Raw genomic sequence first — 18,345 nt, 5'->3', positions numbered from 1 at the left:
TCATTCCATCTCCTCAAAATGGCTGTGCACTACAGCAGGAGTCTCAAAAAGATAATGTATCAGTAGCTGAGGAAATCCAAGCATTAATTAAGCATTTATCTCAGCCTAATGTAAGAATACCGTCCCACGTTGCCCCCATGCTTGAAGAACTTGTATTAACTATTAAAAATAATGGCCAAAATTATGCAGTGGAACTGCAGAAGTATAATAAATAAAAAACAAGATTTAATTCATTTATTAAATAAATTTCAACCGATTGTTTTTGCCCTTTCTGAGACATGGCTCAAGCCTGGAGCTCTTCTTAGAGCTACGGGATATTCATGTCTCAGAGAGGACCGTCCTGGCGGATGGGGCGGAGTAGCTCTACTCGTCAGAAATTCCATATCATTTTCACCGTTTCATCTTCCATCTCATAGCGATAATTTTTCAATTGTTGCTGCCATTGTAAATAACATCTGTATCATTTCTGTATATATTCCACATCCATCATCATCCATTTTTGTTGAGCTTGAACAAATAATTTCTTCTCTTCCTCGGCCCGTTTTAATTTTAGGAGATTTTAACTCACATCACCAGGTTTGGGGTAGTTCATTGTCTAATTATAATGGAGATCGTCTCATACAAATCTTAGACGAACACAATCTTTGTGTTTTAAACAATGGATCTCCAACCCGCCGAACAGCTCCAATAGAGTCAATTAGCGCTATTGATTTGTCAATTTGTTCAGTCGATCTGGCGTCTTCTCTCACTTGGCACACTCTGGAGTCGACATATGGGAGTGACCACTACCCTATCATTATTACATTTCCATCTTCTATTCCACCATCTCCAAAACCGAGCCCTAGGCTTAAGTATAATTTAAGTAATGTTGATTGGAAACTTTTCAAAACCCGTGTAGAGGAGAAATTGTTATGTTTACCAACCATAGATGATAGTAATGTAGTTAGTTGCTCAGTTGCTTTAGCCCAGACAATGATTGAGGCAGCTGATGAAATTTTCCCAGTAAAAAACAGTGCATCTGGTAAAATTCCTTCTCCGCCTTGGTGGGATGATGATTGCTCTCAAGCAATCAGAAACCGCAAGGAAGCTGAAAGAAAATATTGTAATTTTATGACAAATGAAAATTTTGAGTTGTACATGCAAGTTGCTCGTGAGACTAAAAAATTGTTACGAAAGAAAAAGTTCGAAGGCTGGAAGCGATTTTGTTTGTCTCTAAGTCCTAGCGTAAAACCATCCATAGTATGGAATAATATTAAACGATTTAGACATGCTTTCAATGAGTCCCCTAGACAGAACCTTCCTCCTAACCTTGCTACACAGTTTATGGACAGATTAGCACCTGCATCCGTGCCCGAAGAATATGTATTTCACCCTGCTGCCTTTTCATTTGACTCTTGCTGTTATAATACTTTAAATGAGCCTTTTAAAATTGAGGAGTTAAAAGCTGTATTAAGTGGTTTAAAAGATACTTCACCTGGGGAAGATGGAGTCCCTTATTCCTTTTTAGCAAAAGCCAGTGATGGTATTCTTTCTTATTATCTAAATATAATAAATTCTGTTATCCAGTCTGGTAAAATCCCTGATTCTTGGAGATCTCAAATAGTTATTCCTATTTTAAAGCCCTTCAAACCAGTGTCAGATGTTTCTTCATATCGTCCGATTGCCCTTTCCTCAGTATTTGTTAAAGTAGCAGAACATTTAGTTAAAAACAGATTAGAATATTTTGTAGAAAAAAATCAATTACTTTCTCATAGTCAATTTGGATTCCGAAAAGGTAGGTCTACTTATGATAGCTTGGGTATTTTAATTTCAGATATTCGATTGGCATTTTCTAGAAACGAGTCTGTTGTAGCTGCTTTTCTAGACATAAAAGCCGCTTATGATAATGTCTTAGTCTCAGTGTTACAAGCAAAACTTCACAAATTAGCTATACCAATAATGTTAAGCAATTTCATAATAAACCTTTTATCAGAAAGGTCAATTAGCCTTCTCATAGACGACTACAATAAGATTTCCCGTTTAGTGTGGAGAGGGCTTCCACAAGGATCTGTATTAAGTCCCTTGTTATATAATATCTACACATTTGATTTAGAGTCATCCTTAAATAACACTGTTACAGTCTTGCAATATGCTGATGATTTATTATTATATTCCCCAAACCTTTCTATTGAACAGGCCAGTAGATCCGTCACGTGTTCTTTGGGCTTATTGAAGTTATGGTTAGATTCAAATGGTCTGGAACTCTCAGTGCCTAAAAGTGTTGTAGTTTTGTTTACTAGAAAAATGTTTCCTCCTCCAATCAATGTGCAATTTAATAACAGCTCCATTTCCATTAAAGATAAAACCAAGTTCCTGGGTGTTATTTTAGATAATAAATTAACGGGTCTTCCACATTGTAATTACATAGTTTCTAAATGTGAAAAAAATATTAATGTCCTCAGGTGCGTTTCAGGAGTTTGGTGGGGTTCACATCCTTTTTGCATGAAACTAATGTACAATGCCTTGATTAGAAGTATTCTAGACTATGGGACATTTTTGTTAGAGCCAGGATCTGTAGCTGGCTTTCAAAAACTAGATCGTATTCAATCCAAAGCATTGAGATTGATTTGTGGTGCCATGAATTCGAGTCCTATCAATGCTATGCAAGTTGAGTGTGCTGAGCCTCCTCTTCATTTACGACGCCAATATCTTTGTGATAGGTTTATTTTCCGTTGTTCCCAATTCTCTAATCACCAACTTTGGACTATCTTGTCTAACCTCCTGCTTCAAATAACTACTTCTAACTATTGGAAACACAAGAGTCCTCCTTGCTTTATCAAAAGTTTTCAAAAACTTAAATCTATATCAGCTTCCACTGTTAGTTCTTCGACACTTCCCATTTTCCAATATGAATATGATTCTCTGACTCTTGTTCCTCCGGTTCTCCTCGATATTGGTGTCTCCAAGAATGATGTTGAACAAAATCAACAATTCCTGGGATTCATTGGAACAGATGGCCTGGGTGCCGATCATATATACACAGACGCTTCTAAGATGTCAGACAATGGTTGTGTTGGCATTGGTGTTCTCCACATCCAATCTAATATTTATCAAAAAATAAAGTTGCCACCGGAATCCTCTGTGTACAGTGGTGAGTGCTTTGGAATCCTGAAAGCAATAGAGTTCATCATTATAATGCATCTCAAAAAAACAATTATTTTCTCAGATTCCCTAAGTTCACTTCAGGCAATATCTAAATTTCCTTTCAAATCTAATTCTAATAACCCAATTATTTACCAAATCCGTAGCCTACTGTTAAAATGTCACCGCAAAGGTTATTCGGTTTCCATTGCCTGGGTCCCTGGGCACAGAGGGATTAAGGGTAATGAAAGGGTGGATGACATAGCTCGAGATGCCATCAGTTGTGGGGATATGTTTCCGTTTAAGAATGTTGCTGAAGATCTGTTGGCACTGCCTAAATTATACCTACGAAAGGATTGGACGAAATTATGGACATCTGGTGCGGGTGCCGCTGCGTTACATTATCGGAGCATTCAAACATCAATTCCTGCCAAACCTTGGTTTGCTAAAATCTCTTTGCCAAAACCTGCAACTAGTATGTTAATTCGAATGAGATTGGGTCACGTATGTACACCGGAACACCTGAAACTACTAAATCGCGTGACCAGTTCTGCGTGTACTTGTGGAGCTGATCCCGCTGATCTTAATCATATATTCTTTGCATGTACTTGTACTCTATATGACCGTTCTATATTATTACGACAGCTGTCAGATTTGAAAGTTCCGTTTCCCACATCTATTACAACACTCCTGTATATTAATGATTCCTCTCCAGATATATTTAAAATATTATATTCATTCCTTTCACATCATAATATAAAACTATAATTTATTACACGTTACCTTTCCCTGATCCTTTTCCAAAATTCCGACTTACCCGTTATAATATCCTTTAATTCCGTTTCCCCGTTTTACTCGTCTGGCTGAATGCGCCAGGAGCGCGATGCCATATAAAGAAAAAAAAAAAAAAAAAAAAAAATGGCAATGGGCTCTACACGCTCTACAGATATTACCAATACATTGCCGATGTTGCCGATTATTGAACGTTGCATCTCTATAGATCGCTTTAAGTCGAATCCAGACGAGACAGTTTTTCGCCAATCCGTGCGGACACAAACGCCAATTTGATTACCCGATCAAATCAGCAGGTGCGGACACAAAAATACCAATTTTCGAAGTTTGTATCTTTGGAATGCAAATAATTGGTGATTAAATTGTGTACGTGTGGACGCTAGATGAGATTGGCGCCAGTTATTTTCCTGATCAAATCGGTCGATTGGCCCAGCTCGTCTGGATACGGCTTATTAAAAAAGTGTTGCGTTTCGATATTCCTGCAACGTCACCGATTACCATCCAATTATATTTATTTACCTTACCTACGCCTTAATATTCTAAGAAGTGTACAGATATGAAAAATACTAAACTTATTTTTCTTTCAATATTGACGAACACAGCGCACAACACGCACGCCACGCACACTATGCACTTAATGCACTCCACTTGCACTCCACATAAAGCGTTTAGTTCTTTATTTTTGGGACGATGACATTATTGACATGACACATGACAGCCCATAACTGACAGCCGCTATGACGTTTCATGATCATCGAATTTGACAACATTTTGAGAACGAAATAAACAAAAAATCATCAAGTTTATCACTCTAATAATGTAACTTATCGTGTCGTGTCTAATTAATAACATGATAAATTGATAATATATGAAAGTAAACACTTACTGCAACAGTTAGCAAGACAGTCAACAGTTGAGGGTTGACGTGGTTTAATAAAATCGTTACAATATTTCCTTGTTTTTATAAGCAACATGAAGGATATTAAAATGAGTTCCCATCTATCGGGGGGCAGATTAAACGTGGCTTTAGTCCAAGAGACGATGAGAAAGGATTTTTTAAACCTTCTTCAGATGTGTGAGGGTCCCAAAGTAAGTGATAAGCAAGTCAAAAAGCATATTTTACATTATGTTGTATTTTTAAAGTATTTGCCTTTTTCAGATAACTATTTGGGATGAGTGGCTAGCGGGTCCTGTAGGTCTCGTAGCACAGTATTCCTTGCTCAAGGAACATGAAGTAGCTGACATGTTTTTGTTGAAGCCGGGAAGCCTGCCCACTATTTCTGTGAAACACATAGTTTTCATTGCTAGAGCTAAGCTAGCATTGATGGACTTGGTCGCTGATTATATTAATTCACTTAGGTAAGTTTACTATCAAAAAATATTAACCCAAATCACATTTACTCTACCTTAAAACACAGCAATAATTTTTATAGTATGAATCTACAAAAATAAAATTATATTTAGTTTTAGTTTCTAAATCATTTGTTACAATTTATAAAAATAAATACAACAAAGCATTTTTAATAATAAATCAAAAATTTTGTAAACTGTACAATTTTGATCTAATTAAAACACAGAAACTGTCTATTTCTTATAATAAATGCTGATAAATTTGCATGTCACTTGCTGGCTGAATGTATATGGAACAAATATTACAATAACTGTTAACCAATCTGATCAAATTGCGAACAAATGTGTTATTTCTTTTTCAACATGTTGATTCCTTCAGAAGACAATTCTTTTTGTCCAATCTCAATGTGTCAACATTACAGATCCAAGCAAACCTACCCAGTAGAGTTCCACCTGTTCTTTGTGCCGCGTAGAAGCGAGCTGTGCGAGAAGCACCTTGCGAACCGAGGAGTCCTGGCCAGCCTCACCATACAGGAGTTCAAGTGCGACATCTTCCCTTTCGACAGTGATGTCATGTCTTTGGAGCTGCAGAATGATTTCAGGTGAACTTACCGGCTATTGTGTATATTTGATTATTATAAAAGTAACTTTCTATCTATCTATTAAGCCCTTTTATTCTGAGTTTGAGTATATCTCTTAACTCAGTGTGCCGCTTGGCTAAGGCCTCTTTCAGCTCTTTCCATTTGGGCACAGAATAAATAATAGTACTAAGTACAGAAGATTCACTCTCTAACAAAACGCGTCTGTTACGATCAGCACAGATATGGCCGCTAGGTGGCGACAGCGCCACGCGCGGCTTATGGCTTTCCCCAAAATTGGGGCCGAACGGATGTACTTTTAGCTACCTGTAGCAAAGCGACGAAATCGCGGAGTGAGCCACGCCTGATTTGGGTCTGTCGTGGGCCACTCTTATCCAATTCGGGCCCGCTGTGAGTTTGAGTTCATCCTCCCCTTTTGTTCGAGGTTTCCTCTGGCCCCGTGTGCAACCTCTTGGATACCAATCCATTACGATTTCCTGCCTGTCTTTAGTTTGTTTTAAGTTAAATTAAGCATTTTTACTCCCTTTTTGCACACTAGATTGTATGGCCTTTGGCTCTCCTGCTTTTATTCTATGGGCTTTGGCTTACCTTACAGCAGTTTTCACGAATTTGTTACCACTTTTAACTCGACTTGTTATTCTAATTTGTCATTTGGAAAGCCGAAGAACCATTGTTAACTTATTAATAACTTTTGGTTCATCATGTTACTAAGCTTAGAATAAATTTAAAAGTGGAAAAAATACTGTCTTGGGCGAGACTTGAACTCATGGCCTCTGGAAACATGGCGGTCTCATCATGTTGTGTTTTTTCCTGCAGGGAGAACTATTTGGAAGGTGATCCAACCTGCGCGTACCAGTCCGCACTCGCGTTACGCACGATACAACATCTGTACGGCATCATACCGCGCGTGTTTGGAAAAGGAGTCGCTGCTAAACAAGTACATATATATCTTGAATACATGCTTAAAAGAAAAGAGATTAGATCCATCCCAAATACTAAATTATAATTTAAAAAGCCCGTACTCTTGCTGCTATACTTTACTAGGTATAGTTCGTTTTTTTTTTAGGTTTAGAAAAAGACTACGCGATCTTGACGTGTCTTATAATTGAAAAACGCTTTTAAATACAGTAACTATATTACTTCTGAAAGCAAAAGAATGTAAATAATCGTATATGATTTATAATTTGTTACATATTTGCCGTGACTTATTTTCCAAAAGCGTTTTTCAATAAAAAGACACATCAAGATTGCCTTTTTTCTAATGCTAAAAAAACAAAACTATGAGTAATTAAATAAGGATTTTGTTCAATTTTACCAATGTTTAAAAAATACACTGGAAATGAAATAAAATTGCCTCCAGGTATGGGACCTGCTATGTCGGTTGAACAAGGAAGAGCAAGGCTCCTCAAAGGGAGCCTCCACGTCTTGTATAGACCAGCTGCTGTTGCTCGACCGCGCTGTGGACTTCACTAGCGTCATGACCACGCAGCTTACATACGAGGGACTCATAGGTAACCGTGTACAGTCGCCATCAGATATATCGGAGCGGCCGAGGCGCTCACAAATATCTGAACACGCCTCTGTTGTCAAGGCGTTAGAGTGCGTTCCACGTCTTGTATAGACCAGCTGCTGTTGCTCGACCGCGCTGTGGACTTCACTAGCGTCATGACCACGCAGCTTACATACGAGGGACTCATAGGTAACCGTGTACAGTCGCCATCAGATATATCGGAGCGGCCGAGGCGCTCACAAATATCTGAACACGCCTCTGTTGTCAAGGCGTTAGAGTGCGTTCCACGTCTTGTATAGACCAGCTGCTGTTGCTCGACCGCGCTGTGGACTTCACTAGCGTCATGACCACGCAGCTTACATACGAGGGACTCATAGGTAACCGTGTACAGTCGCCATCAGATATATCGGAGCGGCCGAGGCGCTCACAAATATCTGAACACGCCTCTGTTGTCAAGGCGTTAGAATGCGTTCCACGTCTTGTATAGACCAGCTGCTGTTGCTCGACCGCGCTGTGGACTTCACTAGCGTCATGACCACGCAGCTTACATACGAGGGACTTATAGGTAACCGTGTACAGTCGCCATCAGATATATCGGAGCGGCCGAGGCGCTCACAAATATCTGAACACGCCTCTGTTGTCAAGGCGTTAGAGTGCGTTCCACGTCTTGTATAGACCAGCTGTTGTTGCTCGACCGCGCTGTGGACTTCGCTAGCGTCATGACCACATATCTTACATACGAGGGACTTATAGGTAACCGTGTACAGTCGCCATCAGATATATCGGAGCGGCCGAGGCGCTCACAAATATCTGAACATGCCTCTATTGTCAAGGCGTTAGAGTGCGTTCCACGTCTTGTATAGACCAGCTGCTGTTGCTCGACCGCGCTGTGGACTTCACTAGCGTCATGACCACGCAGCTTACATACGAGGGACTTATAGGTAACCGTGTACAGTCGCCATCAGATATATCGGAGCGGCCGAGGCGCTCACAAATATCTAAACACGCCTATATCCTCGTGCCGCCCACTATACAAAATTATAGCCAAGGAAGTTTGAATCTTGTTGTATTTTCAATTGGGTTGAATTTCATTTGTTCGAAAATTTTACGAGACATGAAATGCCTACTTTGTTATTCATTAAGGTTGACATTCCATTGAAACTGAGTGTACATCCTAATGTACATTGGGCGGCACGAGGCTATCGTCAAGGCCTTAGAGTGCGTGTTCAGATATTTTGAGCACCTTGGCCGCTCCGATATATCTGATGGCGACTGTACAATCTAGGCATGGCTGATAACACTTAGGAAATATCTCAACACGCCTATTGAGACAAGGCGTTAAGTTAGAGTGCGTGTTGAGATATTATTGAGCACTGCCGCTCCTATATATCTGAGTGCGACTATACAACCTGAGATGTACAGTCGCTCGTGCACGCTCTTCCATTAGGTCTAACAATAATAATAACTTAAATTATAGTTGGTCACAAACCAATTTGTCAGTCAGTAAGAACCAGGAAAACTATACTCATTCTTTTCTTTTGGGTGCTAGTACTAGTGTAAGACAACGATAGTATGATTCTCTGTGTATGTTTGAAATTAGACAGTCCTTTGACAAACTATATTAGGCAAAAACACACGGCCGCCATGCCTCGGGCGCTCGAGCTCGAGCATTACCACGTAGAATTTCTTAATGAAATAGCTCGTTTTGTGTGAACCCTATTTACTAATATGGTCAAATTTAGCCAAAAATCCTAATTCAACATACATATTATAATAGAACATTTTTACACAAATTGACCAAGCCAAACGGTATGCTCAAGAAGGCTTGTGTTGTGGGTACTCAGACAAGTGCTCACCAAGTCATCACGCAAATAAATGCCCTCACCGGGATTTGAACCCAGGACCGTGGCTTCACAGGCAGGGTCACTACCCACTAGGCCAGACTGGTCGTCAACATTATTTTGTTATAGATGAGTTATTTGGGATCAAAGGCTCAACGGCGACATTCCCCGCGCACAAGTTCATGAGTTCCGAAGAGGCGAGCACCACCGAAATTAAGGCGGGGGAGAAGAAACGCATCATTCTCAATTCGGGAGAGGAACTGTTTGCTGAGCTACGGGACTGTAACTTTATTGCGGTCAGTACAATATAAAGCTTATTGACAAATACATACAGTCATACCCGTAGTGTAGTGTATCGTCGCTATACTTACTCAACCTCATATCTGCAACAATCATTTGATGGAAATGTCGCTTTTCTTTCCTTCGGAATACGGGTGTTTTTGTCATCAAATGAGTGTTGCAGATACGAGGTTGAGTAAATAAGTATAGCGGCGGTATGTTCTTTTGATACATATATGAAACAATATGTCAAAAATAAAAACTTTTATGATTTTTTTTTCTGGACACAATTTAAGAATCACCCTTATGTGCTCTGCCATATTCTGCCACTGGCTTCGGCCCGTCCACAATTGCTCCACTAAACGGCGCTAAATATTAGGGCGACCATGTGTGCCTGATAGTAGATCTTCCAGAACAGCACCTTCTTAAATAAATAGGTGTGGGATTTCCTGAAGATAAAACCTTATTTGAATTTCGGATGTTTACCCGGTAATCTTTGCCATATCTGAGTGTGATTTGGTTAGGCCCAAAGTTACACAGGATTTGTCATAAGCATTTCGTCTGAAGTTCTGAATCTATTTTTTATACCTTCTGCAATGTATCTAAGAGATGCTAACAGCTACTAATACCGAGCAATACTTATACATGGTATACAAAAAAATTCAGCTCTCTAGCATTATCCAAGCCGAAACTACGGGGGTTCGAAAATACGACGAAACGTGCCGAGAAAAGATATGCACTGCCTTTTGTCTTGGCGGGGGCACGGCCGTGCCCCCAGATATCAGGAATCCCATCAAAAACATTACACGTAAATAGGTGTAAGTCTCGCAACGCTTCTACTACAAAAAAGTTTTGAGATGTAATGTGAAACCAAGTCAGTTATTGTAGTCAGTGCCAGGGGGTGTTAAAACCGTATCAATAAGATATCTTTAATTTTTAATACGTATACGTATCTCGTGAAATCCATTGGTTAACATTCTTAAACTATACAATGCTTTAAATGCGCACAGGTCGGCGCAGCGATATCGAAGAAAGCGCGCATAATTAAGAACGAGCTAGACGAACGGCACCGCCACCACGAAAAGTCAGTTCAGGAGATCAAGCATTTCGTCAACCGCCTGCCTCAGATGCTGGCCACCAAGCAATCGGTGTTCACACACACGGCCATCGCTGAGTGTATCAAGGAGGTGAGCAATTAACTCATACCACTACACACAAAATTAGCTTTATGAAGCGTTTACAAAAACGTTACGAACCGCCCCACACCAGTTTAGAATACAACATCCTAGGCCCTGTGTTTACTATGAAAACATTTTTTGAAGTGAAAACTTTAGCGGCGCTGGGCACTTTTTGAGGTGGGGAAAAAATGATAAACTCGAGACAGCGTAAGGCGACCACGTGACCGTAATATTTAGATGGCCACTCATTTAGATGGCATTTAACTTGTCCGATCCCGCGACCCGAAAACTAATTTTGTCGTTGTCTCCCAGTATGGCTCACATTTGAGCCGTGGGAGTTGAAATTTTGAATATCGTGGGAAATCTGGAAAATTTATTTACGGCTCCTATTTGAGCCCTTGGGATATGACAGGTTAAATCAATAAAGAAAAACTCAATGACATTACATGAAAAAGGTTCTAATCTTGTACGGGCTGAAATACGAGGATCTCACAGTTACATTCTAACTTTATATCACTCAAATATAATACGATAAAGCTACATCTTGCTGAAATCGCTAATAAAAGTGAACTCTAGTACTTACTGGTGAATAAAACTCAAATTATCATGACCAAATATATTTAGATGCGAGGTCTGCAAGGTAACTTTACAATTTCTATTCGAATTTTAAACAACGCTACAAATTTGAATTTCGAATTTTAAACAAGCTCACTGACCAGCGATTTCAGAACTAAAGTTTTTCAATAGAAAGGAGGATGGGTCAATTATACATAGTGCTGCAGACATTTTGGACTAGTCATTGAGTTTTCACTTCTGTCGGCACTCCCGGAGTGCAACCCGTTGTTTTTTTTTTTGTAATAATAAATGTGTGCGACTGTGGTAACCGCATTCTGTAATAAAACCGGCTCAAAGGGCTCAATATTCAAATTTTCAAACAGTATCTAATACATATTTTAATTACAGACGACAGACTCATTCGAGTTTCAAGACACGATACGATGTGAGGAAGACTTCCTGAACTGCATTGAGAACGAGAAAGCGTGTCCCTACATTGAAGATCTCATCGCTCAGAAAGCACCTCTCACTAAGGTAACTACTTAATTTCTCTTCCACTCAAGTATAATGTGGTGTGTACAGTCACCTGCAATAATATGTTACTCTTCGAAGACTCCAAAAACATTTGACACGCACTTATGGCTCTACAAATAAGATCATATCAGATATGTTTACGGCCTTCGTTGTGTAACATATTATTGCCCTTACAATCGATACATATGTCACACGATATAGTTTGAATAACTTTTTTAGTCCTCTAATTTACCCCTTAAATATGGCCCCAATAATTCAAAATTTAATTTACGTTACATGTCCTTTTCTGTCTATGACTTACGTGCCTACCTACATACATTATATATGTGTACCGTATTTCAACATAACCGATCCAATCGTTTCAGAACAAATTGGGTGTTTAGCAAATTTGAGGTTTTTAACACATTAATTGCTAACCAGCCAAACAAGACATCCGCGCCAGGCCACAAAAATTTCGTCATATAAAGCTGTAGTACCACGATCCCGACTATCGGGTCGTCCGGCCTGTGAACGAAATCATAAAATACCCGATAGTCGGGTTTTCGGCACTGAATGTGTTAAGCTTTAGGTATACTTGTTCCATTCAGGTCCTTCGACTGATATGCCTGCAATGTGTGACCGGCTCCGGTCTGAAGCCAAAAGTACTGGAATACTATAAAAGAGAGCTAGTCCAAGTATACGGGCTCATGGCGTGGCTCACTCTCTGCAACCTGGAGAGGTGTGGGCTACTGAAGGCACAGTCGGGGGCGAGGCAGTACGCAGTGTTGAGGAAGGTATGTCCCCAAAAGTACTGGAATACTATAAAAGAGAGCTAGTCCAAGTATACGGTCTCATGGCGTGGCTCACTCTCTGCAACCTGGAGAGGTTTGGGCTACTGAAGGCACAGTCGGGCGCGAGGCAGTACGCAGTGTTGAGGAAGGTATGTCCCCAAAAGTACTGGAATACTATAAAAGAGAGCTAGTCCAAGTATACGGCCTCATGGCGTGGCTCACTCTCTGCAACCTGGAGAAGTGTGGGCTACTGAAGGCACAGTCGGGCGCGAGGCAGTACGCAGTGTTGAGGAAGGTATGTCCCCAAAAGTACTGGAATCTAGTTCGATCTTGCTTTTTTTTCCCTTTTACACTGATTAGTTATTAATTATTAACTAAAGTTAATTGATATTTTAGACGCTACACTTAACCATGGACGAGTCAGAGCTTGACAGCAAGGACAAGAGCTATCTGTCAAGCAAATATACACCTTTGACCGTACGGCTTAGCGAGCATATTGCCAAGAACAAAGGATGGACTGGTAAGTCATTTCATTCTTTTACTTTCTTGTTTTAATAATGTGGGAACTGAAAATCCTATTTTGTCCAAGATCTTTGTCCAATGTGCATTGCGTCTCACATATTTTAAGCAAAATGGAAGAATACCACCCTAGATAAAATACAGTCTAGTGGGATAATTAGGGACAGAGAAGTAGCTTTAGACATTTTTATTGTGATTTTGGAATTATGGAGTATTCTTAAGTATTCGGAATTACCGGAATATACCTACCTTAGTCATGTTTTGAGCAAGGCGATACAGTTTTATAATTACATTCATTACCTACCTAATTGTACAATATTAAGTTCAAATGTAGTTAAAAGAGTAATGACTAGGTCTAATAAAAATCAGTACCTAGTTATTGTTATTCTCAAAATACATTAACTCCGTACAATATTATCGACAAACGAACAGAAATATACACGAGTGATAACAAGCAGTGTAGTTACGGATGAATGACGTGTACTAGTAGATAACGGTTACATTTGACTAATTTTACTAATTCATGGCCTACATTGTTAGGCCGACCAACAAGAATAATGAATGACCTAATTTAATGTTTATTCAAATTGGAGTATTACGGCTACTGTATGTTAATTTCACGGCAAAATAAGGATCCTAACATTACAAACGTTTACACATTTGGTGCTTTTAGGAACGAAAATATACCTAGTCCTTTATTTTTGAGAAGGGTTTTTCTTAATCAGTGATTGCAATATTTTTTTACTATAGGATAAGTAAAGTTTTTGGTATTAAATTGTTAATTTAGTATCTGGATAACTTTAATAAGTAATATTATGTCATTATGTTATTTTTCCCATTTTGGTCTGATTCAAAAGAAGATAGTAACTATTAGTCGTTTCAAAATAAAATATTACTAATCATTAGTAGATGTAATTTTACTGTATAAAAGATTAAAACATAATTTTTTTAGTTTCTATTTTCGTAGACATATGTATCTACCGAATGGCTTGAGTCCGACCACATAAGTTTTTATGCACACTAGGTACATCAAGTATAGCACTCCTATGGGATATGTACTTATGCATTGTCACTGTCAAATTGGTGAAAACTTAACGTGGTCGGTTAGACAGGAACCGGGAATTCACTAATAAAAATTGGATTTGTTCCTAGGAATCCAGGACATGCTAGGCCTACTCCCAGGCGCCACAATAGATGAGCTCCAAACCCTACAACCACGAAGTGCGCGCCGCAACTCCTCGTCGAGCGAAACTTCATCGTCCCTTGAGAGTCCCCGAGTGGTCCTGGTCTTCTTCATTGGGGGGTGCACGTACCATGAGATCTCGGCGCTCAGGACTATTAGTCAGATGGAGGACTCTAATGTTGAGTTTGTGGTGTTGACTACTAAGCTGATCAATGGTACCACTTTTATAGAGTCGCTTATGGAAGTGGAGTAACTTTAGACAATGACATACGTCTTTTGATATCGTCCGGCGGATTGGTAATCTGTGGGCCCCTTAAGGCCATAAGCCATCATTTATTAGGGCTACTGGCAAATAATTGTGTATGGTACTGCATACGCTCTATAGTCTAAATGCAATGAAATTATTCCTTTAGGGCCATTTGCTGTAAAATGTGAATCTTAAAGAATGGCATGTATGTATTACTATTTACCTATTTACATTAAGTTTATGTTAAGTATACCAAAGTTGTTTGTAAATTTTGTATTTTAGATAATCACTATGAGATATATTTACCTATACATAATTATATTGCTTGTTCATATAGAACTGTATCTTAAAAGGAAATAAACTTCATGAAATATTTGTCGTTTGTTTATTAAAATTTCATATTGATTAACTTGCATATAATATAATTTGATCAGTTTCATTAAATAATCATACAAAAATCCTGCATGCTTACTAACTATATTTTACAGTATTAAAGCTTCAGCGTAACAAAAATAATTTCGTACACCATTCACCATGTCCTTGACTATTCTCATAAATATTCGTTACTTGTGTATTTTGTGATATTAGACTTCCTTGGCAGTGCCACACTGACTCCGTGTTTCTTTGCTAGTGCCAACAACTTGTCATTCTCATATCCAACTTCCTCCTTGTAACATCGGAGCATCAGAGGCATTACTGTGTCCAAAATGAACCTGAAATTCTTTTGAGCGTATATTGAATCATTTCCTACACCAAGCACTAGCCTGGCATTAAAAATAGCATAGATGCAATCATCCAATGTCTCCATCAGGTCTTTTGTAACAAGAGTCAGTCCCACTTTCTGAATAGTTATCACAGACTGAGCAAACCATATGGTGCTACTAGAGAGGTCCACCCATGTCTCGTTTATAACATACTTAGCTAATATAAGGCCCAAATTCTCCATCTGTGTCAAAAACTTCTGGACACCCGCTTTAGTGTGCATGTTGACAGGGGTCCACTTGTCTTCCGTTAATTTAGATTTCATGGAATCTATAATTTTTTCTTTATACTCTTTTAGAGCTTTGTTTGTGGGTGATCTTAAGGAACTGTTGAGATGAAATCTCAGGTCCAGCCCAAACTCGCAGAACAACAAGCATTGATCTCTAAGGCTCTGAACACACTCCAGAACGGAATCTAAAGGACATTGTGGTGTGAACACCTGTTTAATGATTTGACTGAGCAGCATTCTGAGTTGCAGGCTCGCCCACACTACGAAAGCACTAATTTTATTCTTAGGAAATAGAGTTGTAAACTCTGTTAAGGCATCACTCAATGAGCAGAAGAAAACCTCCCCAACTTGCTTAACATATGTGTTGATAGTACCCTCTAGCTGGACTCCTTTGATGTGGACTTTGACTGTGTGGCTGCAGATAGCCAGGAACAGTTCACAAGCCTGACTCGTCATGTTAAACTTGTTGAGGATAAGCACCGGGTACCGGGACGACTGGAGCCCTCCCCGTGGACTCCAGTTATGAGTCACATCAAGTTCTTTTAGCAATATATCTATTAAAATCTTCTGTTTCTGTTCAATCTTCTTCAAGATGCCATCTCTCTCAGGGTGGGTTTTAAATTCATCAGAATTTAAAGATTTCTGAGCAGATACCATTAATTCATAAGTTTTTTGAAAATGTCTTTCAACTATGAGTACATCCAGTTCCTCGGTGACATCGGCCAGCCATTCCGGTAGTGTTGGGATCTGTGGTGATGGCAATTCCTCTACTGATAGACTAGGAGACTCCACTAACTCTGGCTTAGGCTTTTCATCTTTCTTTTTCAACTTGGAATTCTCATTTTCAATGTACATTTTCTTGGCCACATCAAACTTATCCAACCAGTCTTTTTTAATTGCAAAGCTGTTACATTGGAAGACCCTTGTGTCAGGGAATGCTAGTACCTTGAATGCTTGTTTCACAGTACCTAGGTCGCGCACGTTAACTACGGCCAAAGTACTAATAGGATAGCTTGCTTGGAATTTATACCTCATTGGCCCACGGCGGTTTGATATCCAAGAGGACAGCATGAGACAATCATTGAACAAGTAAACATGCATTCTCTGTAAAGCGGTATTTTCCTCTGCGTCGATCTCCAGCAAGTCTCCCTCATGAAGCAGAATCCGGTCTGGAGTGTCTAATAAATTCATGCAACTTTCAACCTTATCCATGATAGTGTTGAGTTTGTTTTTCCTCTGCTCTTCCGCTTTCTCGGCTTCGAAATCTTGTGTGTCCAGAGACTCCCGGGAAATTGTATTATCGTGCCCCAAAACAGAGGCATGAGAGAGCGTCGTAAGCACAGACCTTTGCTCGCTAAGTAGGCGGGACAACTTGTACATTTCAGCTTCCAGGTGAGATATCTCTGTCGCCGTCTCGATGAACTGCATGTAATTCTCGTAAACATTTTTCTTGAGAGCGCTTGCGGTATCTTCGGCGAGGACTTGAATCTTCTCCTTTTGCTGTTGAAGCTCCTCCCCTCCGACGCAGGATCTCGCTAATTCCTTCACGTAGCGATCCGGGCCAAAGTCTGCTCTTGCAAACTTCTCCATGTTGATGTCGGACATGGTTTCGCATAAATATCAACAGTTTTATGGAATTAAATAGCAAAATACTCTGATTCAATCATCATTCGTTATCGAACGACAGAAAACGCATCAGAGACATTTTTATGTGTTAAACTTGGTCAGACATTCCTAAACGTCAAACGACTCAAACGTGTCATACGCCCTCGTTTTTTGTTTACGTCTCGAATTTTTATGGTACATTATCCAGATTTCTTAAGCAAATAATTTATGAATACGATAATAGGAACCGCATGAAATATTGAATGAAGTAATTCAAGAATAAAATATTATTTTACATATTCATGAACATCTAAACTTTTGGTTTTCACATGGTTTTCAAAAAACACCTAAGCCAAATGTCAAAACGTTTTGATACTGCTTAGTTCACTTAAGCCACATGCGTTTTAGGCCGCGTTTTAGTTGTTGATAGAATAATAATATGTTCATATTCTAGAACCGGATTTGGTCCTTCGAGCCAGATAGAGTCGGTCCAAGCTAACTCTGCATCACGTTTGATAGCATAGCACAGACTGTGGAAGTGTTATTTTAAACGTCATAATTGTATAGACATTAGACGTTTATGATAACACTTCCACATGAGTGCTGTCGAAGTGTTTAAAATTACTGAAACACACCAAACTTGTCAGTACCTAGAAAAAGGCGCGAAATTCAAATTTTATATGTGCAGTATACTTTTCGCACCTACCTACATTTTTTAAATTTGCGGCCTTTATCTACTGACAAAGACTGACAAGGTTGCTGTGCCAGAGTACCTATAGGCACAGAATAAATTATTAGTACTAAGTACAGAAGACTCACTCTAACAAAACGCGTCTCTTACGATCAGCACAGATATGGCCGCTAGGTGGCGACAGCGCCACGCGCGGCTTATGGCTTTCCCCAAAATTGGGGCCGAACGGATGTACTTTTAGCTACCTGTAGCAAAGCGACGAAATCGCGGAGTGAGACACGCCTGCTATAGGTACTTAATATATTTGTTCAGCCTTTTATATTTAAGTTTGTTAAGGATTACTATTATTCTGTTCAATTCAAATCTCCGAATACTTATATTAGGTTGCGGGTGTCCATGGGCGGCGGTAATCGCTTACCATCAGGTGCTCCGTCTGCTCATTTGCCACCTATATCATAAAAAAAACTACCCTATGATCGCGACATCGCGGCACCTAGCTCACTGATGATGGGCATTGGGCACAATGGGCACCTTATACCTTATTTTAAAGCCGTATCCAGACGAGCTGGGCAAATCGGCCG

At 39.5% G+C, this 18,345-nt stretch overlaps 2 protein-coding genes across 2 annotated transcripts; one reads left to right on the top strand and one right to left on the bottom strand.

Moving 5' to 3' along the window:
• The first annotated feature begins 4,754 nt into the window (after positions 1 to 4,754).
• Positions 4,755 to 14,487, top strand: LOC134657038 (vacuolar protein sorting-associated protein 33A). Its single transcript, XM_063512592.1, has 11 exons — positions 4,755 to 5,001; positions 5,072 to 5,271; positions 5,685 to 5,864; positions 6,678 to 6,798; positions 7,222 to 7,372; positions 9,342 to 9,508; positions 10,502 to 10,678; positions 11,633 to 11,758; positions 12,346 to 12,531; positions 12,925 to 13,048; positions 14,200 to 14,487. The coding sequence occupies exons 1-11, from the start codon at positions 4,885 to 4,887 to the stop codon at positions 14,481 to 14,483; spliced, it is 1,833 nt and encodes a 610-aa protein (XP_063368662.1). The 5' UTR covers positions 4,755 to 4,884; the 3' UTR covers positions 14,484 to 14,487.
• A 360-nt stretch (positions 14,488 to 14,847) lies between these two features.
• Positions 14,848 to 17,234, bottom strand: LOC134656867 (exocyst complex component 8). The gene has a single exon (XM_063512400.1). The coding sequence runs from the start codon at positions 17,071 to 17,073 to the stop codon at positions 15,028 to 15,030; it is 2,046 nt and encodes a 681-aa protein (XP_063368470.1). The 5' UTR covers positions 17,074 to 17,234; the 3' UTR covers positions 14,848 to 15,027.
• Between the last annotated feature and the right edge of the window lie 1,111 nt (positions 17,235 to 18,345).

This window comes from Cydia amplana, chromosome 19 (genome assembly GCF_948474715.1).
Source record: "Cydia amplana chromosome 19, ilCydAmpl1.1, whole genome shotgun sequence".
Lineage (NCBI taxonomy): Eukaryota > Metazoa > Arthropoda > Insecta > Lepidoptera > Tortricidae > Cydia > Cydia amplana.
Note: the sequence above shows the minus strand (reverse complement) of the source record. Positions and strands in the feature narration are given on the sequence as shown.

Coding starts and splice junctions, on each gene's coding strand:
- LOC134657038 (XM_063512592.1), top strand. CDS start 4,885: ATGAAGGATATTAAAATGAGTTCCCATCTATCGGGGGGCAGATTAAAC. Junction 5,272..5,684: donor GATTATATTAATTCACTTAG/GTAAGTTTACTA, acceptor TCAACATTACAG/ATCCAAGCAAACCTACCCAG. Junction 11,759..12,345: donor AGAAAGCACCTCTCACTAAG/GTAACTACTTAA, acceptor TGTTCCATTCAG/GTCCTTCGACTGATATGCCT.
- LOC134656867 (XM_063512400.1), bottom strand. CDS start 17,073: ATGTCCGACATCAACATGGAGAAGTTTGCAAGAGCAGACTTTGGCCCG.